This window comes from Nicotiana tomentosiformis, chromosome 11 (genome assembly GCF_000390325.3).
Source record: "Nicotiana tomentosiformis chromosome 11, ASM39032v3, whole genome shotgun sequence".
NCBI classification, from domain to species: Eukaryota; Viridiplantae; Streptophyta; class Magnoliopsida; order Solanales; family Solanaceae; genus Nicotiana; species Nicotiana tomentosiformis.
The window spans coordinates 124,609,455-124,636,694 of NC_090822.1; the positions used below are offsets into that span (position 1 = coordinate 124,609,455).

The window sequence follows — 27,240 nt, forward strand, 5'->3', positions numbered from 1 at the left end:
TTTACCTTTGCACACCCATTAAGGAAATACGAACTTCTAGAGAATAAAAGATGTATTTACTAAATTAACCTTAATTAATTGTTACCTTGACACATTGGAATATGTAAATAAGGGCAAATTTTGGAAAAATAAAATTAATTCCTTCTTGATTATGTAAATGGACACTTATTTTGGACCAAAATAAAAGGTAAAATGGTCACTTATTATGGACCGGAGGGAGTATATTATTAACTCAATGATCCGTTTTGGCTAAATTGGCCCTTGAAGTTCATGAATTTGACTATGATCCTTTGTTTCTTGGTTACATGAGCTAAATTTGTATGTATTTGACATTACCTTAGTTCTTTTTGTTCTTGTGAATTGGCATGAGAATTAATGCATGACCTTCCTGTCTCTTCACTGTTCCACTCCTATCTCCTAGGAGTGAGTTTTATTTTTGTAATCGGGTTTCAAAGAAAATTTGCTCGTATAATTACATGCCTTTCCAATTTATGCTTTTGTTATGAACATGTGGCCCTCTCTTTTATGCAGTAGACTCCTTTGTGATGTGAATCTTGTTTTTTTTTTTTCTACTTTTTTTGTGAATGTTGGTTATTAGTTAGGTGTTCTGGTTTAGTGAATTGCTGTGGAACTCGTTTTTCCTGGGTTCTCCTCATTGTTTGGTGGATGATAACTATTTTAGCTGATTTATCTAGTTTATCTGCCTGTGCTGAAATCTCATCTGACAAATTTCATTGAATGTAGGTATATGGTTTTTTGGCTTGTCGTCTTGGGAGGAAAATTTGCTTTTGCCTATTTTCTTCTGGTATGTGTTGGTTTTTCTTTTGACATCGATCTATAGCTTTTAGTGGTGAGGTATTGATTTTGCTTTGATTTCATGTTGCAGATTAGGCCGTTGGTTGAGCCGACGAGATCTATAGTGGATATGGATATTCAGCAGTACTCTTGGCATGATTTTGTTTCTAAAAGTAGGCAACCCTGTTGTTGTTACATGCCTTTATGGTTGAATTGAAATTCTTTCTGGTATTTTTTGTCGATCTCAGTATTTATATATATACTAATAACCTCTGCAGTCTCTGTGGTATGGTCAAGGTTTATTGAGAGTTTAATCAGGGTCTCAACTTCCATTAAGTATTACTTACTGTTTTGGCAGATAACCATAATGCACTGACGGTTGCAAGCTTATGGGCACCGGTTTTTATCGTAAGTTTTAATCTCTTCTGATGTGTAAATGCAGATCAGATATTTTTCATTGTTGGTTTATTAATTCTGATCACTGATTATTTTTCTTAAGTGGTAGATTAGGGATGTCTGCACCAAGCTGTGGAATCCTTATGATCTAAAATGCAGTTACATTAATCACCTATGCTTTGCTTCTTTGGATATTGCTTACTGTGTTGTTTTCATTGAACTTGATTGAAAGACGTTGGCCATATGCTTGTTTGTCTCAGATGATACATTTGAGCATGTAGGTTTTTAGTTGGACATGTTTTTAACTTTCATTTAAGATGCATCTAGCATACACGTCGGCATTTGTTGGGAGCCTGATTGACTTATTTGTTTATAGGGAAGTAATATCTTCATCTTAAGAGGATGTTAGTGGAAAATCCTATGAGGGCCAATAGCGATGATCTGAGTTGGCTCGTACATTACCTTAAGATTTTTAGATAATGAGATATTCCTCAAGTATGCTGTTATACTTGTCAGAAGGAAAAGTAGTGCTAGTTTACACTGTAGTTTCAGAATTTATTTGGATTCCTCATTGGTAGTATCTTTATTTTGCTATGAGAACTGGTAAGCATGCTAATAATGAGAAATATTTGTCCACCTTGGTGACTGCCATGCCCTTGTTTGGGCATGAGGTGCTACTTTTTAGGCTCGAGTGTCAATCCTCAGGTGCTTTTTCAATAATGGTATGTTATAGGTACTTTTCCAATTGTGTTGTGTTTAGTGGACTTTTTGTGAGGCTAGAATTGCATCCTGCAAATGCTGGGTGAAGTTGAGTGTGGTGTTGGGCTTGAGCGCCAATTTGACGCACTATACTTTCATTGGTTATTGATTAGAATTTGTTTCCTCGGATGAATTCTCTGCTTTTGGATATTTCATTCTAATGGCAGGGCTTCCTAACATCAACTTATCCATGATCCTGTGGGGTGATACTTCTAAATGCTTGTGAGCGGAGGCCACATGCAACTAAATAAGTGACCTGTACTTCCAAAATGTAATTTTCCTCCTCCAGTCGAACTATGTCAAACAAAGTGGGTGCCTGGGCTGGTGCACTCTATGATGTACCCTTTAAGTCACTTTTCGCTTAGTAATTCACGAAGGTGTCTTGCTTTAACAATGTTTGAGCTGGATTATTGAGGCTTTGTGATATAAACAGCTTGTATGTTGGTCATATGACTTCTTTGCACTTACGATTTGGTCACTCCTCTAATTGCCAATTAGCAATCTACCAGATAATGTATTGGTACAAAAGGTGCTTGTGAAGTGTTTTTTGTCAACATCTTATTGTTGTTATTACTAATGCAGGTTTACCTGTTCGATACTCATCTATTTTACACTGTTTTATCGGCTATATGGGGCTTTCTTCTGGGAGCACGAGATCGTCTTGGGGAGGCAAGCTGGTTTTTTATTTTACTTATATATTGTGTCTATAGTTCTCCTTGATAATGAATGTTACCATTCAAATCCTTGGTTTATTGTCTGACAATTTGTGATGTATTCCAGATTGTCAGCCCCTTTCTAACAATTGTTTGATATCAGATACAATCGTTGGATGCTATGCATAAACGTTTCGAGGAATTTCCCGAGGCTTTTATGGACAGTCTTCATGTTCCTCTTCGAAATAGGTGTCTCCATTTATTTTACCCAATTAAACATTTATGAATGACAAAGTCAATTTGATTCGTATATCTTTTTCTCACTGTGTCCAAATGCCCACCTGTTTTGTAGGGCGTCGCTTCTGTCTTCGGGCCTGGTGAGTTTATTCATTTTCTGTTTCTAATTAATCTGTCTACTGATGTCTGATGTTGACACTTGGCTTAATTACTGTCTTATAAATGAATGACAGCACGAGTGCTGCATTTGAAATAGTTGCAATTAGTATCCTGTTCACTTCGCTAACCATTTTAGTGTACTTTTACTGTATATTTTTATAAGGTATACGCCACTCAATTTCTCCAAGAGGTTTTGGTGAATCATGAATGGTTATTGGGATGTCCATAAACTACCGATTTTCCTGCCATGTGGAGATCTCACCAAATATTTTTTTTGATAAGGTAAATTGTATTAATCAAAAGGGAGAAAAAACTCCCGCATACAAGAAGTATACAAAAAGTAGAGAATTTACATCAGAACATGATTCTCTACAAATGACGCCCAATCTTCTACACAAGTAGGGGCTATATGTGTGCACCAAAAAGCGATCAAAGATAAAAGACTATTCTTAAGATGTGAAAACGGAGACTCAATCCCCTCAAAAACTCTCTTATTTCTCTCTCCCCAGACTAACCACATGAGAGCTAACGGGGCGAACTTTCACGCCTTTTTCTTGCTTCTTCTACGGAAACCGGCCCAGCTATATAGCATTTCCTTTACAGTGTTTGGCATCACCCATTGAACACCAAAAAGATTCAGGATTGCTCTCCATAAACCCCAGGACACAGGGCAATGCAGCATAAGATGATCAACTTCTTCCCCTGAGCTTTTACACATGTAGCACCAACTAACATGTGTAATTCCTCTCTTTCGCAGATTTTCAGATGTCAAGATCACTACCCTCGCTGCTAGCCATGCAAAGAAGCACACTTTCGTGGGCGCCTTAGGAATCCAGATCGATGAGTATGGGAAAGTAGTCTCCTATCTCACCAACATACTCTGGTAGAAGGACTTTACGGTGAACAAGCCATCGGCACGCAACTCCCATCTCCAAGAATTATAAGATGGATGGGGCATGTCTTGCCCGTATAGCAGTGCCAACAAATTTTGGAGCTCCGCAATCTCCCAATCTTGCATGTTCCTTCTAAAAGAAAGGTCCCATACTATCCCCTTCATGCTTCTTGCGAATTTGTTGGACCATCAATTCCTTCTGGTTTGAAACTCTGAAGACGTGGGGGAAACAGACCCTCAGAGTAGCCTCTCCACACCACCTGTGATTCCAAAAGCTGATTCTCCTTCCATCTCCCACCTTGTAAGTGATGTTGCCATAGAAAGCTTCCCAGTTCTTCATGATGTTCCTCCACATGCCACACCCGAACGGTGCTGTGATTGCCTTGGTCCTCCAACCCCCTCCCGTGGAATCGTACTTTTCTGCTATGATCTCCCTCCATAGAGCATGCTCTTCTACCCCGAATCTCCACAACCACTTCCCCAGCAAAGCTCTGTTGAATACCCTGAGATCTTTTACTCCAAGTCCACCCCACTTCTTTGGGGAAGTGACTGTATGCCAATTCACTAGATGAAACTTTCTAGTTCCATCTGCCGCATCCTAAAGAAAATTCCTTTGAAGCCGCTCCAGTTTTTTTGTGATGCTCACAGGTGCTTGCAACAGGGATAAGTAATAGGTAAGGATACTCGACAAAGTGCTTTTAATAAGCATTTCCTTACCGCCTTTTGACAAATACCGTTTCTGCCTGCCTGCTAATCGTTTTTCAACCCTTTCAATGACTGGATTCCAAACAGTAGTATTCTTTTGCAAAGCGCCCAATGGTAGACCCAGGTAAGTAGTGGGAAGATAGCCCATCTCATCCGAGAACATGAGACAGAGCATCAATGTTAGCAACCTCACCCACCGGGAAAATCTCACACTTGCCGAGGTTGATTTTGAGTCTTGATACTATCTGAAACCACTGCAGTACCTGCTTCAGGCAGGTCAATTGATCCATATCGGCATCACAGAAAACCAGGGTGTCATCCGCAAAAAGCAAATTAGAGACCCTTCGGGCACTGAGCACCCCGATCGGAGCTGAGAATCCTCTCAAGAAGCCTCCACTCGCTGCACGATCCATCATTTTACTCAGAGCATCCATCACTAAAATGAATAACATGGGGGATAGGGAGTCACCTTGCATGAGCCCCCTGAAGCTGCCAAAGAAACCACACAGGCTACCATTAACCAGGACAGAGAATCTGACTGATGTAATGTAGAACTTGATCCATCCCCTCTATCTTTTCCCAAACCCCATCCGCTTCATAATGAAGTCCAGGAACTCCCAATTGACATAATCGAAAGCCTTCTCAAGGTCCAACTTGCACAGTAAGTCGGGTTCTCTGTTTTTCCTTCTGGAGTCTACAAGTTCATTTGCCACCAGAGCAACATCCAGGATCTGCGTACCTTCCACAAACGCATTCTGGGAGGACGAAACAGACACGTCAAGAACCTTCTTGAGTCTGTTGGAAAGCACTTTAGAAATAATCTTGTAAATGCTCCCCACTAGACTGATAGGCCTATAGTCTCTGATACAAGATGCGCCTTCTTTCTTAGGCACAATGGTAATAAAAAAGCATTGATGCTTCTCTCGAAAGCACCATTCACGTGGAAGTATTCGATGGCTTCCATCAACTCTCCCTTAATGGTGTCCCAACAGAGCTGGAAGAAGGCCAAGGAGAAACCATCAGGCCCGGGGGCCTTATCACCAGCACAACTCGACACAACATCGTGCACCTCCTCCTCCTCGAAAGCTCTTTCTAGCCACTCATTGTCTCCCTCCCCTACGTGGTTGAACTCTATTCCCCCCAAAGTAGGCCTCCGACTAACTTCCTCTTTGTATAAGTTCTCATAAAACCCCACTATCGCCGTTTTTACCTCCTCCTCTCCCTCGATCCTCACCCCATCTACAACTAAGGACTCTATGAAGTTTCTCCTTCGATTTGCAACCGCAACCCTGTGGAAGAACTTGGTATTCGAATCCCCCTCCTTTAACCAGAGCGCCCTTGATTTTTGTCCCCAACTAGTCTCCTGAGCTATTGCTAACTCGACTATTTCACTCTTAATCTCCCCAGTCTCACTTTCTCAAATTCTTCTAGCTCCCTCGCCCCTTCCCCTCTCTCTAATTCCCCCAATTCATGCATAAGCTCCCTCATTTTGACCTCCACCCTCCCGAATACCTCCTTATTCCACCTAATAATATCTCCCTTGAGCAATTTGAGTTTCTTTGACAGACGGAATGAGGGTGACCCTGATACCCCGTAGCTGGTCCACCATTCTTTCACTTTGTCACAAAATCCTGGCACTTTCAACCACATATTCTCGAACCGGAAGGGAGCACGGACCCCCCTCCCTCTGCATCCATCTAGCAAGATAGGCAAGTGATCCGAAGTCAGCCTAGGTAAAGGGATCTGCAACACATTCGGCACCAGCTCATCCCAGGAGGACGATATCAGAAATCTATCGAGTCTAGACCTTGAGTTTGAATCCTCCGCCTTGGCCCAAGTAAACCTTTCCCCTGACAGAGGAAGATCAATGAGAAAGTGATCATTGATGAAGTCAGAAAACTCCTCCATGGCCCCCGAAATCAAATTGCACCCTAATCTCTCCTCCGGGAATCTAATAGTGTTAAAGTCTCCCCCTAGAACCCATGGAATGTCCCATTCCCCCATAATATTGGCCAGTTCCTCCCAGAAAGACACCTTGGACCCTTCCCCTACCGGTCCGTACAACCCCCCAAATCCCCACTCCACCCCACTCACCAAATATTGGACATTTTAATTTGATTTTTACCCCGGCTGTTGCGTCTTCTAATCAATTTCTTACTGCAACTTAACATTTGTCTTTATATCACATTCTGAAGCTCCTTGTTTGCTTTAGGGGTGCATCACGTTACTTCTAAAACACAGTTTTCTGATATATTTGTTATTGTCACCAATAAGGTGTTAGCTCAAAATACATTAAAAAAGTTTCTATTTCTGGATTCTTCTGTCTTATATTTTATGGTTCAACTAAAGATGAAGCACTGATATTATGGTTTCGCATTTTATCTAACTTATGTGGAGCTTGCCTCCAGGGCTGTGGTTAAATGGTAAGGACGTAGCATGTGAAGTGTGGTTAGGCGTACATTACGAGTTTGAACTTTGTCATGACAAAGCTTGGTATGTAAGTGGGAGCATGGTAGAGGGGTGGCACTCCCATACTCCCCGAGTTTTGAGCCTGTGAGCATAATAGGAGTTGGGCCAACTAACTCATAGGGGATTTCTCGGTTATAACAGAAAATGTTTCCTGGTTTTTTGACTGTAACATATTTGTAGTGCTTATTTATTCAAAATCTTACTTTTTGTTTTTTAATATTATATTGTTGTAAAAAGCAGGTTTTGGAGAGAAACAAAGCTGATGCTGCTCGATTTGCACCTTTCTGGAATGAGATCATCAAGAATCTGAGGGAAGAAGATTATATTACTAATTTGTGAGTGTTTGTTTTTTGTTATTTCACTAACCACAGTTTCTATTTGCTACTAGCTAAATTGATATGCTTCGACCTCTCATATTTTTGATGGATTGATTTTCAACCTACAGGGAGATGGAACTGTTTTTGATGCCTAAGAATTCTGGGAGTCTGCCCTTGGTTCAGTGGCCGCTTTTCCTATTAGCTAGCAAGGTAGAGCAGTTACAGTGCTGACAGTTCTTTTTGTTTTCTCTTTTTATACAAAATGTAATTTGTGCCCTCTATGTATTGTCATGTTGAAAAGCCACATATCTTTACATTTATGCTGACTGTGCAGATATTTCTCGCAAAAGATATTGCTGTGGAGAGTAAAGACTCACAAGATGAGTTATGGGATAGGATTTCAAGGGATGATTACATGCAATACGCGGTTGAAGAGTGCTATTACGCCATCAAGTTTGTTCTTACATCCATATTAGATGATGAAGGAAATGATGAAGGAAAGACGTGGTAAGATGTCATAGCCTTCTGTGTCTGTCAGTTTTGAATGAACTCACATCAAGTTTCTGTTATTAGAACTATGCATAGTCAGTTATGTTCTTTGCTTTCTTTCTGTACTATGTTAGGGTTGAAAGAGTATATGAGGACATTCGGGGGAGCGTAGCTAAAAGGAGTATTAATGTGGATGTTGAACTGAATAAGCTGCCACTGGTGATTCAGAAAGTTACTGCACTGATGGGAATACTGGTACATGTTCTTTCAGGCTTGATAACGATTATACTGAAGACACATAGGTTCTCTGCGTCGTTTCGAGCATTTCCTATTTCCTGGTGTCTTTACCATCATTAAATCTGACGATAAGATAGTATTGTGCTTACCCTAGGAATAAGTTTGAAAATCAGCAATTCGCTTTGGTGCTACCTAAGAAGCGGCGCAACTATCATAACCTTTCTCCACAGATTTAGCAAATCTACGAATCTTCCCTTGCACATGCTCTGTGGCCCTTCGTATCTCTGCTGCTCTCATCAAGTTCTACCTTTCCACACCTTCCCCCCCTTCCCCCACACAACGTCCTCTTTCTTTACTGTAGTAAGATAAGTTTTTTGAGTTTCAACACTCCCATTTTCACATGTTCACAGTATGTCTCGTCATACTTGGTGTCCAGCACAGGCATGGAAACCTTTCAGATATAGGTGATGCATATTTTTTCCCTTCCTATTCCATGACGGGAGGCTGCATTGGTCAACTCACATTATGTTTCCTCGTTGTCTTTCTTATTTCAATTGAGATTGTTGAGAGGATTTCTCTTTCGTTGTCAGTTTTCAAATGTCTGAATGGGTATTTATCTTTTTCTGCCTTTCTGCTTATGATCTGTTGAATACTTTCACGTAGAAAAAGGAGCATACACCGGAGCTTGAAAGTGGGGCTGTTAAGGCTATTCAAGATCTGTATGATGTTCTGCGACTTGATGTTCTTCGCTTTAATATGAGGTACTTCGGATGACTTATCATTTTTGGGATTATTATACTCTTTGAATGCGGAGCATAATTACTATCATATCGTTTTAGAGAACACATTGAGACATGGAACATTTTATCAAAGGCAAGGAATGAAGGCCGGTTGTTCTCAAAATTAAAGTGGCCGAGAGATCCTGAGTTGGTATGCTTGTATCTGGTTTCCTTTCACATTTTGTTCTTAATTGTTTTCGGCACCTGTTTGCTCCTCGTTTCTTTGAATTTGGTACATAAAATGCATGAAATATTTGCAGAAGGAACTGATTAAAAGACTCCATTCGCTTCTAACTATTAAAGAATCTGCTGCCACCGTACCTAAGAATCTTGAGGCTAGACGCCGGTTAGAGTTTTTCACCAATTCTCTTTTCATGGATATGCCTGTAACAAAACCTGTCCGTGAGATGTTATCCTTCAGGTATGTTCTATCACATTGTTACTGTTCATTTTACCATCTTCATTGACCTATTCTGTAATAATTTTCTTCTCTTGCAGTGTGTTCACACCGTATTATTCGGAAACTGTTCTTTACAGCATGTCAGAGCTCCTAAAGAAAAATGAAGATGGAATTTCTATTCTATTTTACCTTCAGAAAATATATCCAGGTAATCTTTGTTTCTTTGTGCAAAGCGGTAAATAGAAATAGCTGGTATTTTGCATCTATGTTGCGCGGACTCTTCAAAATGCTGCTCAGAGCAAAAAATGTACTCAGTTAAATGAACATATGAGCAAACTGTTATTTTATCTGTCCCATTTTATGTCACACACTTTCCTTTTTAGTCTATCTAAAAAAGATGACACCTTTCTATATTTAAAAACAAATTCACTTTAACTTCTAGTTTTACCCTTAAAAAGACATAATTTTATAGCTACAGAAATGTCTATGACATGTCTTAGACCGCAAGTTTCAAAAGTCTTTCTTATTCTTAAACTCTGTACCTAGATCACGTGATGGTTAGAAAACCAATGCAGAGGTCCGACACCATCATTCGGTGTCCAGTCAGTATATTTCAAAGGTGTTAGCAGGGCACGCATACTAGGACTAGGCGGTCGAAAATTGCCTTGGGAAGTGGGCAGCGCATATTTCGTGGGGCGCGTGCTCCAACCGTTCGGGCATATGGTAAACCAGGTCAAAATTTGCAAGAAGTAGAAGAATCTGAGTACAATTAAGTTATTTCCATGCCACAACCATGCAAATACTCATAGGGAGAAATAAAGCAGAAGTACATGTATTTCGATTAAAATAGAGCTTATGTTTTCATTGTCATATTTCACAAAGCAAAGAGAGCGTGTCAACGTGGGAGGTAGGTAGCACAGATTCTTTATCTGCATTTTTAATTTGTTGATTTCATCTAGTCCAATTATAGAAAATTTAGGGACTTCCGTAGTTGCTCTGAGTCTAGGTTTTGAACGAGTGAGCGGAAGTTTGGGAAGAAGATGAACTCTTATTGATATTGATGGGAGTGAGTGTTTGCACTGTCTCTTCACTCAACATGTTACCACTCTTTTTCCTTACTTTTTTCCATTTGCACTTTTGAGGGGGTTCAGTGAAAAGGTTATGAAAGACACATCCAATATAGGCTAAAACACTAATTGGTGCTCATCGTGTATCATCATTGATTTCTGTCTTGTTCATCTTTTTGGTGCTTTCTAGTAGACTAAAGAAGGTACTGGACGATACAATATCTACTTCTAAAAGCGTGTCTCCTGGAGAAACAGATCCTAGATGCTGCTTTGGTGGCAAATGATGTGGTAGATTCAAGGAGGAAAAAAGGAGAGCTCGGGGTTCTTTGCAAGTGAACCTTGAGAAGCGTTATGACAATTGAATTGGGAGTTCTTGGTTTTTTAATGACAAAGATAAAGTTTCTACTATAGGTGAAGGAAGTGAGTCAATTTCTGTTATTCAAAAGTAAGATACTTGGCTCTAGTGAATGGGAGCCATATGTATTGTTTGGTAGCTCGATGAGTTTGAGGCAAGGGGACCGATCTATTTTTGTTGGACGACATGCTTATGTCTTGTGATGCAGATATTTCCTAGTTAATATTCATCAGATAGATCCTTGTGTGTTTTCAAACCATGTCAGAACTAGAAATAAATCTCATTAAATTGTGAGATAATGCCAGTGGATATGGCGGACAGCATTGAAGCATTTTCAACCGCTTATCTCAGCCTGTCTTTAGGGTGCTTTGAATTTGGGCCAAGCTGTCTGGAACAGGCAATCGGAAGTGTTGAGAAAAACTTAGTAGGATGGCGGAAAAAGTTATTTGTCTAAAGGAGGAAAGGATATGCTTATCAAGAGCATACTATCAAGTGTTCCACATATTGCGTTTTTTTGTTACATGCTTCTGGGATTTAGCACATGGGACTATATGGAGCTTCACAGTTGGATCGTTGGAAGCCCGTGATGAGTCGAAATAAAGGGGGAAGACTTGGGGTGAAAGACCTTAAGAGTGTTCACATAAGTAATAGTTATGAAAATTTGGTACTTAGAACAGGTTTTATGGAGTGTGATGATCGCATAATATTTAGTTGCAAATACGAGATGGACTAAAAATATTACTATTTTGTAAGCCTTTTACTTTTTGATATACTGCTTGTATACATGTGTTTTTCAAATAAATGAAAATATTATCCTTATGATAAAACATAGAAAAGAGTTTTCTTAATAACTTTGTGGACATTCAAATAAAGATAAACATATTTCTGAGTGTGAAATATAGACATTTATGATAATTTTACTATTAAAATTCCAAGTTTTGACATTCCGAAGAAGGTTTCTTTAGACAGTAGAAAGAAAAGAGAAGAAAGCTATTTTTACTGTTGTTCTGCATAACAAGACGAAAGTGGAAATCTGATGCCTTATTAGTGCCCAAGGTTGGTTAATGGTTATCCTGTTTTTGCTGCTTTTGTTGTTAGTGTCTTAATTAAAACTTGTTCAGCAATGTATTATCTCTATTTATTTTTTCTGTAGTTTTGTTTTCTAAATAAGACTTAATCAGTCTTTTGTTATTTTTAAATCTTCCATTTTTTATTTCCCCAACTGTTATAGCTGGGAAATCTTTGAGGTCTTAAAGTTGTAAGCAAACATCTTCAATTAATTTCTACAACTCGATAACTGATTAGGATACATGTATTCAGAATGTTGTCTTCAGAATGCATTGAAGTGTCAAAACAGAGGAACCTTATAAAAAAAGTGTCCAAAACAGAGGAAGTTTTTCTTTATAGCTTGTATTTGTTTGATTAGTCATCTCATTTTCCTGAGAAATTACACTTGAAGGTAAGTCTCCTCTTTGTTGTCGTTTCATTAAGAGGAAAAAGAAATTATTTGATGCAGATGAATGGAAAAACTTTCTTGCTCGAATTGGCCGTGATGAGAATGCCTCAGAGACAGAACTTAATGATAACCCAAATGACATTCTTGAACTTAGGTTTTGGGCATCATACCGTGGGCAAACATTGGCCAGAACTGGTACTTCTTAATTCTCTGTTTTCTTTTTAATTTGCAGTATATGCTGTCTCCTTGGATGTTTAATGCTACACTTCTGACTGCATCATGTACCTCTGAAATTATGTTTAGGGTTACTTACATTAATTGTTTCTTCTCCTGTTTTAGGTTTCGAATAGATCATGTGTGTTATCTTTGTTTCTTTGGACGAAAAATATCTAGGATCAAGCTGGGTGCTTGCTCTGTCTTACTTTTTGTGACATTTCTACTTTGAAACATCAGCTAAAATATTAGTATCCTATATGACTCTCACAGGTTTCAGATTTCAAATTCACGAGACTACTTGTTTTAAACAGAAAGTGTGTTAAAAAAAATGAATCCTAGAGGGATTAGGTACTAAGTCCGATTATCATGAATATTTTCATCTCTTTTCCCCCTATTTTTAACCAGAAACTCCTGATTTTTCTTCCTTTGTGTAAGGATGCCATCACGAACATCAATATGTGGGCCCAAAAGAAAATTGTTACAGCCATCAGTTTTCTTGGTGGAAAGTTCTACGTAACCACAAGTAGAAATGGATGGAAAGAAAGAAAGAGAAACATGGAATTGGGGATGCCTTTGCCTGTATTCTCTTATTGTGCTATTCTGAGCATAATAAACCCCGACCCCTAAACATTCCTCCTCTATTGTGCTATTCTTAAGCAACATGCGGAGTGTATCTTCTTACAGTTGATTTTATACTGAAAGCTTTTTACTTAAATCTCTTTGCAAAGGCAGGGATGATGGAGTCAAGATCCAAATTTTGTGTATTGTACTTGACATTCCAGATGATCGTAACAAATTGTTGAAAAGGATAAACTGAAGGTGTTGACAAAGAGTAAGTATAAGAGTGATCTTGGAGGTGCATGCAAGTGCCCGGACCCTATCGTTATCAAAAGAGAAAGGAAAAAAAGTGATTTTGTTTGAATTTATCTGAAAAAAAAGTGATTTTGTTTGAATTTATCTGGAAAAAAAGTGATTTTGTTTGAGAGATAAATGAATGATTTTTATGATTAGGACCCAGAGAGATCTTAAAAGTATCTGTACAAGGAAAAATACAACAACATTGCCTCGGTCTCGAACAAGTTGGGGTCGGCGATATGAATCCCCATTTCTTTCATTTAGCTCAACTCATATCATCATCATTACCATAATAAAATAAAAGTGCAAGTAAAAAAAGATAAATATATGTAAATGATAGTAGTAGTAGTAGTAGTAGTAGTATGATAAATATAGTATGGATTTTTCTCTTCCATCTAAGTTTGCATTAATTCCAAGGATTTGTAGGTCTACTACTACTAATCTTATAACCAAACCATCTCAAGTGACCTCTCATTTTATCCTCATTGTGTAGTACTTGCACCTTCTGGCGAATATGATCATTTCTAATCTTATGTAATCGTGTGTGACACACATTCATCATAGCATTCGTATTTCTGCAACAATCATCTTGTGGGTATGTTGTATTTTAGCGGCCCAACATTCACTACCATATAATATAACCGGTCTTATAGTTGTTCAATAGAATTTATCTTATAGTTGCATTTTGGCTCATAGTTGCATCTTATAGTTGCATTTTGGCTTCACAAGTCCATCTTGTCTCACCTCAATTTCGCTCTTCTCGTGCTGACTAAACTTGCAGTGTATGTACTCGGTCTTACTTCTACTTATCTTAAAACCCTTACTCTTTAAGGTGTTTCTCCACACCTCAAGCTTTCGGTTGACACCCTCGCTAGTTGCGTCAATTAGCACAATATCATCAACGAATAGCATACACCGTGGGCCCTCATCTTGTATTTTGTTGGTTAGCTCATCCATAACTAGGGTAAATAAGTAGGAGCTCACTGCAAAACCCTGGTGTAAACCCACTTTTATTGGAAACTCCTTTTTATCTCCTACTACTGTTTTCACGCTAGTGACAACTCCTTCAGACATGTCCCTTATGACTTTTATATATTTAATATGAATTTCTTTTTCTCCATCACCCACCAAAGGACCTTTCGTTGTGCTTTATCATATGCCTTGTCTAGGTCAGAGAAACGAAAGACTTAAATTTCTGATTATTTATGTGATGGCCAGGCGAAAAAGGGCTATTTTTGAACTAGTCAAAATTTAAAATTTCTGTCTCTTTTGATGGAAAAGTTAATGTATGGCTGTTGAGGCAGACTTTTAGAAGTTGAAGGTCATGATGCTAGGTACTGAAACTTGTGTGTGAAAAGACAGCCCTAAGAATGGTACTTACCAGACGATACCCTGCTTGCTTGCTTGTGCTATGTAGGCTATCCTGCTTTCCTCGCCTGGAGAAAGTTGCTTCCTTGCTTGTTTTTCTGATGAATTTCTTACCTTTAACACAACCCTTCTGGAGTTCTGCAGTTCGTGGAATGATGTACTACAGGAAAGCGCTAATGCTGCAATCATATTTGGAACGGATGATAACTGGAGGTTTGCTTTCTGAGAACCTAAAACAATGTATGATTTTGTTGATTTTCTCTTTCTTCACCAATTCAAATCTTCTGTACGTTGTTAGATTCTGAAGCAGGAATCCCACCAAATGAAACAACGGATACTCAAGGATTTCACTTGTCTCCTGAATCAAGAGCACAGGCAGATCTGAAATTTACATATGTTGTCACATGCCAGATATATGGAAAACAGAAAGAAGAGCAAAAACCTGAGGCTGCAGATATTGCATTACTAATGCAAAGGTGAATTAATTTATTCATTTGGATTGTAATGAATGTACAAGATAGATTCTGTCTTAGAATTGACGTCATAACCTCTCCGCTGACTTGGGTTATACTTTCATGTAGAAATGAGGCTCTCCGAGTTGCTTTCATTGATGAGGTTGAAACTCTTAAAGATGGAAAGGTGAATAAAGACTACATCTCAAAGCTTGTAAAGGCTGACATCAACGGCAAAGATAAGGTGTCATTCTTTTTCTACTCTAAAATCTGCTTAAGGCGTCCATGTCATTTCCATTACACTTGTTCTATTTACTCTTTAATTTAAATTCGTTCTATGTGTTTTAGCATTATGGGTAGAGCTTAAATGAAGAAACATGGTCAATGAGAATTTATATAGCGGACCCCCACTTGTTTGGTGGTGGTTGTAGCAGTAGTAGTAGTAGTAGTTATTGTTGTTGTTGTTGTTGTTGTTGTTTGTGTTTTAGCATGTAATAGTAGTAGTAGTAGTATTTTTGTTGTTGTTGCTGTTATTGTTATTGTTGTTGTTGTTACTGTTGTTGTTTTAGCATGTAATATGCGTAATAGTACACAAATATGCAACTATCTGTGATTTGAATTTCAGAAAATTAATAAATGGTCACATCAGCTCTTTAGAGAGTGAAGCATAATGTGAACGAAGCTGGGTCTGCTTTTGGTGGTGTTGATTAGTGAGTTCTTTTCGTGTTCAGCTTTTGCTATGTTTGCAATTACCCTAGTTTGTGATAATGCTGTTAAACATCAACATGGGGAAACAACACGAATACTGGTTCTATGTTGTTGCAGCTCAAACCAAAGAATTCCCACTTCTATCGGGAAAAGAAAAGAAAATGGTATTGTAAGTTGGGACCTGGGGTTAATTAGTGCTAGATATCTTTTCTTATTGCAACTTGCATGACCCTAAATGGAGTAAATCCCAGCTTGTCTGTCAAGCTCTTAAAGTATTGTCTTACTAATGAAAAAAAAGTTCTTTAAGTATTGCCCTGTACCTTTTGGACTCAAGTTGTTCCAAATGGTAACAAAAGTAGGAGCTAGTTGGAAGCGATGAGCAAGTAAGTGGGAGCTAATTGGATGTTCATGCTATTAAATGGTAGTTGCCTGTAGACACCACATAAGCTTACCTCTAGAGTCTTTCATCAGCTTCTGGACCTACCACAAGGATATTGCTTCTTTACCGGTGATTTTGGACCCTAAACCAAACAAGTCTGCGTTAGTGGGAGAAGCGACGCAAAATGGATTTGCTGGCATGGTCATTGGCGCTCAAACATAAAAGTAAGTCATAATGTTATATCTTTTGGACCAAGTGGTCTATGATGTTTAGTAATGCAGAATACCTAAAAGCCTCTTAAACTTGTCTCGTATTATTAGTTGCACAGCTAAACTATTTGTAGTCTTAGTTACCCCCTTCGGCTTGGTTATTTCATTGCCTTTACCCCCTAGATGCTGGCATGGCAAAGAGAGTGGATACACTCTTTTTTAGGCAGACGGGAGTGAAGAAAATCGAAAACTCAACTTCCTGTTGGGATACTTTCAACAGTTAATTGCCACATAATCATATACAATGCAATTTTACCGGAAATTTGCATTTTTGTAGTTTCTTCTGTAGATGCAATTGTCTATTTGTTCGAACTGTGTATTTTTTCATTTTCCAGCCAAATTTGTAAAAAACTTGGCTAGAACTCCATCATTTTAGCCAAATAAAATTAGCTTTTAGCAAAAATAATGGCGTACCACTTGTGTATATCTTTTTTCTTTAGATGCAATGACTATTTATTTCAAATGCATTTTTTTGGGCCAAATCAGTAAAAATAACTTGGCTAGAGCTCCATTTTTCTTAGCCAAATAAAAAAAGTTTTGCCAAAATAATGGAGTTCAGCTAAGCTTTCTACTAATTTGACCCGGAAAAAATGATCTAATAAAATTAATGAATTTAAAAAGGTAAAATATTATATTTTATTTAAAAAGATGCCACGTAGACAACAAAACCCACGTAGCAGGCGCATGTATGTCACTTCCTTGTGCGGAGATCATCCCGGGGGTAAGGGCTATCAAATATCCAAGGTAGGGCGGGTAGTTAGAACTCTTCATAGTTTAGATGTGCAACTTATAATCAGTTCCAAGTTTAGGGGCTAAAAGCTATCAAATATCCAAGTGCAGGGTGTAAGGAGGACTCCTCATAGTTTAGGTGTGCAACTAATAATCCCTGCCAAGGATTTTTTTTTTTTTTTTTTTTGTGGGTGGGTGGGAATTCGGTATTCTGCCTTTAGTAAGTATTCCTTTACCGGTTAGGCCCAGGGGCATTGTAAGAATGTGCTACAGCTGTTACCTGTCTCTATTATTTCTGGTAATAACACAACAAAAGTAAGATGAGAGGTGCTATTTTCTGATTGGTGTTATCCTCTTTTTCTGTAGCAATCTTATCCAGAGTAATATAATATACTGAATTTATATTGATAAGATATCATTTTCAGCGATTTAACTTTTTGCCTTGTAGATTCAAAATAGTAATGCTTCTACGTGCTTTTTTCTCTACATGATTGCAGGAAATCTACTCAATTAAACTGCCTGGAAATCCTAAACTTGGTGAAGGAAAACCGGAAAATCAAAATCATGCAATTATCTTTACACGTGGAAATGCAGTGCAAACAATTGACATGAATCAGGTAGCCAAGTATCTAATGTTTTGTTGACTGTGTTAGTCTGTACTCTATCCCTTGTGTATAGAACAGAATGCTAAGTGGATTTCCCCTTTTGAGTTCCTTTAGCGTCCAATAGATAGTAGACAAAATCTTCATCAATAACTAGGTGATACTTTGGGATCAGGTTGAAGAAAAATCTACAATAGTTAGTATACTGGTGAAATAAAGTGTGAAATTCTTTTTTGTTTTTTTAATAACAACTATGCCTCTTTTCCAAGCAATTTGCCAACTCCAGTTTGATAAGGTAAAGTAATTTTATTGATTGTGGGAGTAAAACAGCTCAAGTATACAAGAAGTACTCCAAAAAATAGAGAATCTACACCAACACATGATTCTCCACAAAAGAACCCAATCATCTATACAAGTGGGAACCTCGTGGGTGCACCAAAAAGAAATTAAAAACACGAGGTTATTCCTCAATTGTACAATGCCGTTTTCGATCCCTTCCAATGTTCTCCTATTCTTCCATTCCAAATTACCCACATGAGGGCTAGAGGCACAACATCCCATGCCATGGAACCATCAGCAGCGTCCCAAAGGATGTTCCTTTGAAGTCTCTCTTGTTTGTCCGTTACAATCACATGTGCCTGCATTTAGTAAAAATAAAAAAGGGCAGCCCGGTGCACTAAGCTCCCGCTATGCGCGGGGTCCGGGGAAGGGCAGGACCACAAGGGTCTATCTTACACAGCCTTACCCTGCATTTCTGCAAGAGGTTGTTTCCACGGCTCGAACCCGTGACCTCCCGGTCACATGGCAGCAACTTTATCAGTTACGCCAAGGCTCCCCTTCGGTGCCTGCATTTAGTGACATGTAATATAAAGGAAAGCTTGAAAGTGTACTCTTGATGAGTACTTCCTTTCCCCTATTAACAAGTACCTCTTTTGGTAACCTGCTATTCTCTTGTCAACTCTTTCAATCACCGAATTCCACATTGCAAGATCCTTGTTTGAAGCACCCGACGGCAAACCCAAGGTAAGTAGTAGGTAGAACACCTGCCTTAAAGCTTTATATCTGTGAAAGGGTGTCAAAGTTATCCACCTCGCCTACTTGGTATGGTCTCACATTTCCTGAGGCTAATCTTCTAACATGGTACAAATTGGAACCAATTCAGAACCTCTCTCAAGTATGTCAGCTGAGATTTGTGAGTATCATTTGCAAACAATAAATGCGTGACCTTCACATTACTCTGTTGCCCAATCAGTGCCGTGAAACCCATCATGAAACCTCAAGTCACTGCTCTATCCGTCATTTTGCTCAGCTCTTCCATCACCAATATAAATAACATGGAGGATAACGGATCCCCTTGTCTCAATCCCCTTGGGCTGCGGAGGAAACCATAAGGACTTCCATTTACCAAGATAGAGAACCTGACCGTCGTGATACAAAATCTGATCCATATCCTATGCTCCCCCGCAAATCCCATCTTCATCATGATAGAATTAAAAAACCCCAATTCAAGTGTGAAGTTTTTCTAGTAGTTCTACAGAGAATAATCATTTTAGCAGTACTTTGAAGTGGATAGTTTGGCCCTTTGTCATCATCTGGGAACCATCTAATTTTCTAACTTTGTTTTTCTTTTTAATATACATAATTCTTACCTATTTTCAAAGGTAAGGAGAGGTCTAAGCGACAATGATTTCATCCTTGGCAGGATAGACATCATACATGCTGGGCAATCTCTTATGCTTTTACAGATAGATTCTAGAATTCCTGGGTGATTTTGCTACGTGATAGTCTAGGTGAAATGGAGAATTAGCGGGGCTCCCTTTTTTTGAGATACCCAATGGAAGAATTAGTGAGGCTCTCTTTCTTTTGAGATACCCAATCTTAAGTCAAATCATTGCATGAGCCTGGTGAAATAGAAGTAGATTAGGAAAGGGAAGGGCGCATTTCACGAGACTGGTGAAATTGAAGTGGATTTAGGAAGGGGAAGTGCCTGCTGTACTTGTGTATTTCTTTTTCAAAGATAATATCTTTGTCAGCTTCATTGTCATTAGGCTTTCGTTCATACCTTGCTTACCTCGACCCTATCTCTATGTATTTATCAAACATAGGATAACTATTTTGAAGAGGCTCTGAAGGTGAGAAATCTTCTTGAGGAGTTCTTCCTTAATCATGGCATTCATCCCGCTACAATTCTTGGTGTTAGGGAGCATGTGTTTACTGGCAGGTGATTTTGGATCTAATGATATATTTCTTCTGTCATTGTATTTCCTGACAGTCATCTGATATGGTTTTTTGCGTTTCAGTGTTTCTTCGTTGGCATCCTTCATGTCTAACCAAGAAGCAAGCTTTGTGACTATGGGCCAGCGTGTTCTGGCAAATCCTTTGAAGTGAGTGCATGTTCATTACTTTGATATTTATATTGCACCAGGGAGTCAGTTTATGACAGGTTGTAAAATTCCTCAGAGTTCGTATGCACTATGGACATCCAGATATCTTTGACAGAATTTTCCATATTACTCGAGGTGGTATCAGCAAAGCCTCGCGTGTGATTAATATCAGTGAAGACATCTATGCAGGTAATGGTTTGCTGCCAAGCACTCCACCGGCATGCACGTTGTGCTCTCCATTTTACATTTATTTAGTTGGAAGCTTGCTCATATACGATGATGTCCCCTAGATTAATAATATTACCATAGGTTCATATGATTTTCTCTGGCCAGCTAGCATATTTGTTCCCAGCTTGTGTCTTCTCCGATTTTGATTGGAACCTAGTTCTTTTGGTTCATTTCTCTTAAATCTTCAACCAGTTAACCGACATGAAAAAGTTAGTGACCTGATATTCTGCTGCATGTATAATTATTCAGTGTCCTCGTTATGAGTTTTACTGTGTCATGACTAGTGAGTAGTATTTTGTTTGACCAAGCTTTTGTAAAACTAGAAGTGCTTATTTTTTTGAAAAGAAGTATTTAATTTGAATAGTTAAGGTGCTTGACTAAGTTTCCGAAAAGAAATCAGTTCTTTTGAGTAGCGGCGGAAGTTTTTTTTTCTTTTGCTGCGGGGAAGAAACTGAAAAATATAACTTCTTCTTGAAAGCATAAGCAGAAGCTGGAGAAGTTCTTTTTAGGGAAAAGGGTCAAATTTGTCCATCTACTATAAGAAAAGGATCAAGTTTATCTATCAGTCTAAAAATACCCTTACCGTTATACAAGTGGCTCAAATATACCCCTCCTCCGTTAGAGGTGTCCAGGGTGGACATCCAATCCCACGTGGCACCGACAACTTGGTGAGGTGAGCACCACGTAGCAGCCACCTCATCACCCAAACCCATTTTACCCTCTCATCTTCATTTCTTCTTCCACATTAGCACCTCCTCCCTCTCCACCACCACCACTCCACCATCAATACGTGATTTTTGAGGAATAAAATTTTTTTATCTTAGAAATCAGCCCAGTAATGAATTTCTTTGCAAAGTTTCATGAGGGTCTGTTTACTCTTCCTCAAGCAAATTACGAAAGATCGAAACTACAATTTTAAGCCTATGGAGAAAGCAAATATTACGTCTTACTTTTTGTGGAGCTTGATGGGTGCGGAAGGAATGAAGCGTACTATGATTAAGCTTCTTTTGGTGCTAAAGAGGGGTTATTGGCCTTATTATCTTAAATAGATGGATCCTGGATTTGATATGGCAGTCATGATCCCCTCATCTTCGGGATTCTTTTTTCTTCTCCCATAGTCTAAGAAGGTCTCATTCAACTGGATTAACGCGTGACCACTTGACGAATTGGTTACGCCGAATCCTGATAATCACCTTGTATGTGGTACTTTTGAATCTTGAAGCAAATAATTCTTTACTGTAGTAATGCTGCAGAAATTACTCTGGCCAAGGAGAAGTAGTAGAGGGAGGGGGTAAAATGGGTTGGGGTGATGAGGTGGTATGCCACGTGGTGTCTGCATCACCAAGGTATCAGTGCCACGTGGGATTGAGTTTCCACCTTGGACGGTTTTAACAGAGGAGGGATATATATATTTGAGCCACTTGTGTATTGTTAGGGGTATTTTTAGACCAATAGTATAATAGAGGGTAAATTTGATCATTTTTATAGTAGAGGGGCAATTTTGACCCTTTTCCATGTAATTCTTCCAAGGCGAAAATATGCTTACCAAAAATTTACCCCCCCTCCGGTCCACAATAAGTGACCAATTTGACTTGGGCACACCCATTAAGGAAATACAAAATTCTAGATAAAAATAGTTAGTGTGACCAAACTACCCTTAATTAAATGACACTTATTTTGGACCAAAATAAAAAAGGCAAATTGGTTATTTATCGTGGACCGGAGGGAGTATTTATCAAACTTTCTCATAGTGCAGACAAAGAATTATGCATTGTTGACAATACATCTTTTGCCAAAGACTGATAAACCTGCTCTCTCTCTCTCTCTCTCTCTCTCTCTCTCTCTCTCTCTCTCTCTCTCTCTGGTGATTTTTTCTTTACATTGTAAAAATGAACTTAAGAATCTCTCATAATAAATATTTAAAATCATTAATATATTTAAATTATGATAATTGTAAAGTGTATCTTTACATGTATTTTATATAATTTGGCGCTCAAAAGCACTATTTTGAAAGATTGGCCAAACACAAGCCGTTTTATACTATTAACAAAAGCAATTCTCAAATGATATGGGTAAGCATAAATTGCAATCCGAAAGTGTTTTTTTTCTTTCAAAAACTCCATTTGAAAAAAAGTACTCGGAATAAGTAGATTTTGGAACCTTGGGCAAGCATGCTCGTAGTACTCAATTTTTCAAGTATAAATGCAGGGTTTGGTTCAACTCTACGGCAGGGAAATATTACTCACCATGAATATATTCAGGTAAATTTTGCCAGCCATTCTGTGTTTGAATGTATATATGATGGCAGTGCCTAAACTAAAATCATACAGGTCGGCAAGGGACGAGATGTCGGACTCAACCAGATTGCATTATTTGAAGGCAAAGTTGCTGGTGGTAATGGTGAACAAGTTCTCAGTAGAGATGTTTACAGGCTCGGCCAGCTCTTTGATTTCTTTAGAATGTTATCGTTCTACTTTACAACTGTCGGATACTACTTCTGCACAATGGTATAATTTCGCATTCTAAATGCCATCCCTTGTGTTAGTTGTGATCTCCTTAGGCTTTAGTGCTTTAGCTATAATATGGGTTGTGCTTTGTATGCTTATTGCAGCTTTCAACTGCCAGGTATATGGTGATATTTCTGACTGATCCTTTTAAACTTTTGTGCAGTTGACAGTGCTTAGTGTTTATGCTTTTCTCTATGGCAAGGCATATCTGGTAAATACTCAGACAATTTTTTGCTTTTGGGTACTTTGGGTATTGCTTATAACTCCAGATGCTTACGCTATTACAGATAGGGTATACAGTTTGACCTTTCAAAGTAAGTTAGGATTGCTCATTTAGTTGACCTATTTCTTTGCACTAGTGTTATTCTCATGGTGCAGTTAGCATTTTGATAATTCTATGAGCCGATAATTCTCTGAGCAAGCAAACTTCTGCTTCCAAATTGTGGATTCTGTGGAAAGATTCTGCACGGGACTCAAAATTCAATTTCCATTCACCTTTTTGATTTGTCAATGTTATTCTTTGCGTGCTGTTTGTCAGACTATTCAAGAACTATATGTAATATTCATGGCCTGCCTCATTTTGAATATCTGCAATTTTTTTCAGGCGTTATCTGGTGTTGGTGCCACTATTGAGGATAGAGCTAATATATCAGACAATGATGCACTCAGTGCTGCTCTCAATGCACAATTTCTTTTTCAGATTGGTGTCTTTACAGCGGTTCCTATGATTCTGGGTTTCATTCTGGAACAAGGTTTCCTAAGGGTATGTTTCTTAGGTCCTTCTCATAGTTTGATCTGTTATGCTAAAGAAGTTCTATTCTTTTACCAAACATGATTGACTAATAATTGAGCAATTACTTGAATTGCTTACAAAATCTTAATTGAGCGACCAATGAGTATGTTTTTCTTATCCTTGAGGAATGATGCTTATATTTTCGCCTTTTGAGCTTCTTCTCAATCTTTTGGAAATAATTTCTCTGTTTTCTGCATCTACTTTACCTTCCTAGCTTTAGATTTGTAGTATCTTTCTTGTTAGCAATCCTCACAAAAGATATACCGTTTGGACAACTTTTGAAAAAAAAATATTTTGAAAAAGAAGTTTGTGCGAAAAAAGAATGCGTTTTGTTAGCTGTATTACTTTTGAAGATCTGTAATTGTTCTGTGAGTGGAAAATACTTGTTCTTTGAAGAAACACTGTCAAACCATTTCTTCAAATAACTGTTTTTTTTTTCCAAACAAACTTCTTGAAGATCTAAACAGACAATGTCTCATGCTCTATGTTGCGCGGACTCTCCAAAATGCTGCCGCACTCGTGCCATATCCTTAAAAAATACACTATTTTTGGAGGATCCGACACGCACCCAACTACATTGTCGAAGAGTCCAAGCAACATAGCTCATGCTAAAACTTTTTGCAATAGCTCCAAAAAAAATCCTGGAGAACGCCACTGATCTCTATGGAAAACTCATCAAATGCTTTGCTACTTTTTTTTGGGGTGGTCTTTCACATTCAAATCTAGTGCTTTTTTTTCATGGAGCATAACCTTCTTGTTTGGCCTCTAACTGCCTGTCTATTCTCTGCTTTGACTGACATCATTCTTGTCGCTGCAGGCTGTTGTTAGTTTTGTCACTATGCAGTTTCAGCTTTGCACTGTCTTCTTCACATTCTCCCTGGGCACTAGGACACATTACTTCGGTCGGACTATCCTCCATGGTGGTGCAAAAGTTGGTCCATCTCCTCCTCGTTACTCAAATATTCTTATATCTTGGCATAGAACTAATCAGAAAATCTTTTTCTTAACAGTATCATGCAACCGGTAGGGGGTTTGTCGTTAAACACATCAAGTTTACTGAGAATTACAGGCTTTACTCCCGCAGTCATTTCGTAAAGGGGTCTCTCTCTCTCTCTGTGTGTGTGTGTGTGTGTGTGTGTGTGTGTGTGTGTGTCAGTTTGAGTGCATGCACACACATGTGCGCATATCTATGTTGTCATTTTGTCATAGCTCTTTTCTGTTCTTGTGGGAATATCAAATAGTTTACCAATCTTTGACCTTCTTCAGCATGGAAATTGTGCTTCTGTTGGTGGTTTATGCTGCTTATGGCTACAATGATGGTGCTTTATCCTACATACTTCTCACTGTTAGCAGTTGGTTCTTAGCTGTTTCTTGGCTTTTTGCTCCATATTTGTTTAATCCAGCGGGATTTGAATGGCAGAAGTAAGTAATGCTTTATTATGTTTGGACGTTCATATATTTTTACTTGTTTCTTGTCATCATTCTTGTGTTCCTCTATAGGACAGTGGAGGACTTCCGTGACTGGACCAACTGGCTCCTTTATAGAGGTGGAATTGGTGTTAAAGGGGAAGAAAGTTGGGAAGCCTGGTGGGATGAGGAACTGGTATGAGCTCTACTTTGATAAGAATGTGGTTATTGACCTTCACTATTGATCTCCATAGTTTACTAATGAGAAATAAAATAGGGGTAATCAATTCTCTGAGCCTGAGAAATTGTGTGGTTTTGTGCTAAACTACTGACATAGATGCTTTAAAATGGGTCGTCACCACATATGTCAAGTTCCTCTTGGTGTTGAATTCAACTGATGAGTCGATTTCGCTGTCATAACATCTTTTCTAGTTCATCCCAAAAGTTACAAAAATGCAAGTGCTTTCTACACTTTGTATTGGTTTATTATGAATTGGTGAAAGTGTAAGGGTACACAACTGATTATAAGAAGTTCAAAGGGGTGGAGTTTTGTCGTTACTCTTCTTTTTCATTTTCTATTTTTTGCTTTTATTACTTACCGAAAAACTTACTTACAGTGGATTAATTTACCCCCTCTTTGTGATCATATTTATGTGTGCCTTTCTTGCTTTTGGCCCTGCATATGGAATATCAGAATTAGATGTTGGGATGCTTATAATGTATAAGCGTATTGTATATCTACTCGAGACTTGTGAGCTAAGCTACGCTTTTCTGAATTAGTTACTATAAGCAGGTTTTATATATTTTTTATGTGAATTCTCCTTTATAATTTCTTCGATATGAGATGAGTGCATTAACTATGCTTCTTTCCTTAACTATTGATGTGTAGCTGCTTTAGAGTGTATTGACAATTCCTGATTTCACTCATACTCTTCTAAAAGAATTTGACGTCACCTTTGTGTTGTTTGACAGGCTCATATTCGAACCTTTGGAGGGAGGGTGATGGAGACCATTCTTAGCTTACGATTTTTTATATTCCAATATGGCATTGTCTACAAGTTAGATGTTCAGGGAACAAATACATCTTTAACGGTACTATTGTTACTCTTTATCTAACTTTTCTCCTTTCTTTGCTACACATTTCCTGTTAATATTGTTCCATATCTGTCTTAATTTGGTCTTAAAGACTCGATAAGTGATGTTGTCTTTTGGGGGCATACGTGCCTAGTTTTCATCATATTGTAAAACGTTCAGTATGCACATGTAGAATTTGCATCTACCACGTGTTTGAAGAACTCAAGTCAGTTAACCGAAGTTTGTATGCATGAACTTTGATGTTGTGAGGAAACAATTTTTCCTACCACTCAATTGGTGATGAGAGAACAAAGTTCATTGTTAGGTCTTACAATCTTAAGCACAAGATACGTATCTGATGAAGTATATAGATTTAACTGTGAACCACATACAGTTCATTAGAGGTCGTAGTAGTGAGGTATGCTGAGCTGGAGAAAACTTGGTTCTTGACGTTACCCTCTGCCACGTTTGCTCTCGGTGTTCTGTTTCATGTACAATCAATTTTGATATGACAAGTATTAACTATCTATTGAGTGATGGCTGACTGCTGGTCCTTGTGTCTTTATTGTTTCTCAGGTGTATGGTTTTTCATGGATTGCATTTGCTGTTATCTTAGTCCTCTTCAAGGTTTGAACCAAGTTTTTAATCTGTTTTAGTTTCTAAAATTGAGTTTGAGGATATTCAAATGAAATCTACTATTTTGGGATGCCACAGGTGTTCACTTTCAGCCAGAAAATTTCAGTTAATTTTCAGTTGCTGCTGCGTTTCGTCCAAGGCTTATCGTTTTTGCTTGCCGTTGCTGGTTTAGCAGCCGCGATTGTAGTTACTGATCTTACTGTCACGGATGTTTTCGCATGCATCTTAGCATTCATACCCACTGGCTGGGGAATTCTCTCGGTAGGTCTTCTTTTGCTCCACTATATTGATGACAGTTTGTGTGCATGTTTGTTAGAAAAAGAGGGAAACTCACTGATATTAGAATTTCATCTCTTACTGTCAAGTAAGCAAATAAATTTCTAAATCTAAAGCCACATCAGTAGTAACTTGCCCTTGGTTTCAGTTTGCATCATTTATACAATTAGGATAAAGTCAAGTTTCGTTGCC

General features: G+C 38.4%; 1 protein-coding gene across 2 annotated transcripts in view; it reads left to right on the forward strand.

Moving 5' to 3' along the window:
* The window catches only part of LOC104102274 (callose synthase 9), a 42,571-nt gene that overhangs the window by 14,696 nt on the left and 635 nt on the right, over positions 1-27,240 (forward strand). The window contains exons 19-51 of one of the 2 annotated variants that reach the window (XM_009609956.4): positions 745-805; positions 887-968; positions 1,154-1,203; positions 2,533-2,619; positions 2,767-2,852; positions 2,956-2,980; positions 7,306-7,400; positions 7,511-7,592; positions 7,717-7,889; positions 8,006-8,126; positions 8,772-8,869; positions 8,948-9,038; positions 9,148-9,308; positions 9,386-9,495; positions 12,226-12,360; positions 14,749-14,817; positions 14,903-15,080; positions 15,186-15,300; positions 17,639-17,758; positions 19,849-19,964; positions 20,044-20,127; positions 20,204-20,316; positions 22,564-22,616; positions 22,686-22,862; positions 23,026-23,073; positions 23,467-23,625; positions 24,473-24,586; positions 24,666-24,754; positions 24,922-25,077; positions 25,156-25,258; positions 26,035-26,154; positions 26,713-26,763; positions 26,851-27,033. In XM_009609956.4, coding sequence (XP_009608251.1) covers positions 745-805; positions 887-968; positions 1,154-1,203; positions 2,533-2,619; positions 2,767-2,852; positions 2,956-2,980; positions 7,306-7,400; positions 7,511-7,592; positions 7,717-7,889; positions 8,006-8,126; positions 8,772-8,869; positions 8,948-9,038; positions 9,148-9,308; positions 9,386-9,495; positions 12,226-12,360; positions 14,749-14,817; positions 14,903-15,080; positions 15,186-15,300; positions 17,639-17,758; positions 19,849-19,964; positions 20,044-20,127; positions 20,204-20,316; positions 22,564-22,616; positions 22,686-22,862; positions 23,026-23,073; positions 23,467-23,625; positions 24,473-24,586; positions 24,666-24,754; positions 24,922-25,077; positions 25,156-25,258; positions 26,035-26,154; positions 26,713-26,763; positions 26,851-27,033 — 3,505 coding nt within the window. Of the gene's footprint in view, positions 1-744; positions 806-886; positions 969-1,153; positions 1,204-2,532; positions 2,620-2,766; positions 2,853-2,955; positions 2,981-7,305; positions 7,401-7,510; positions 7,593-7,716; positions 7,890-8,005; positions 8,127-8,771; positions 8,870-8,947; positions 9,039-9,147; positions 9,309-9,385; positions 9,496-12,225; positions 12,361-14,748; positions 14,818-14,902; positions 15,081-15,185; positions 15,301-17,638; positions 17,759-19,848; positions 19,965-20,043; positions 20,128-20,203; positions 20,317-22,563; positions 22,617-22,685; positions 22,863-23,025; positions 23,074-23,466; positions 23,626-24,472; positions 24,587-24,665; positions 24,795-24,921; positions 25,078-25,155; positions 25,259-26,034; positions 26,155-26,712; positions 26,764-26,850; positions 27,034-27,240 lie in introns of those variants that run through there. The other variant, XR_004508588.2, reaches the window with a different exon arrangement.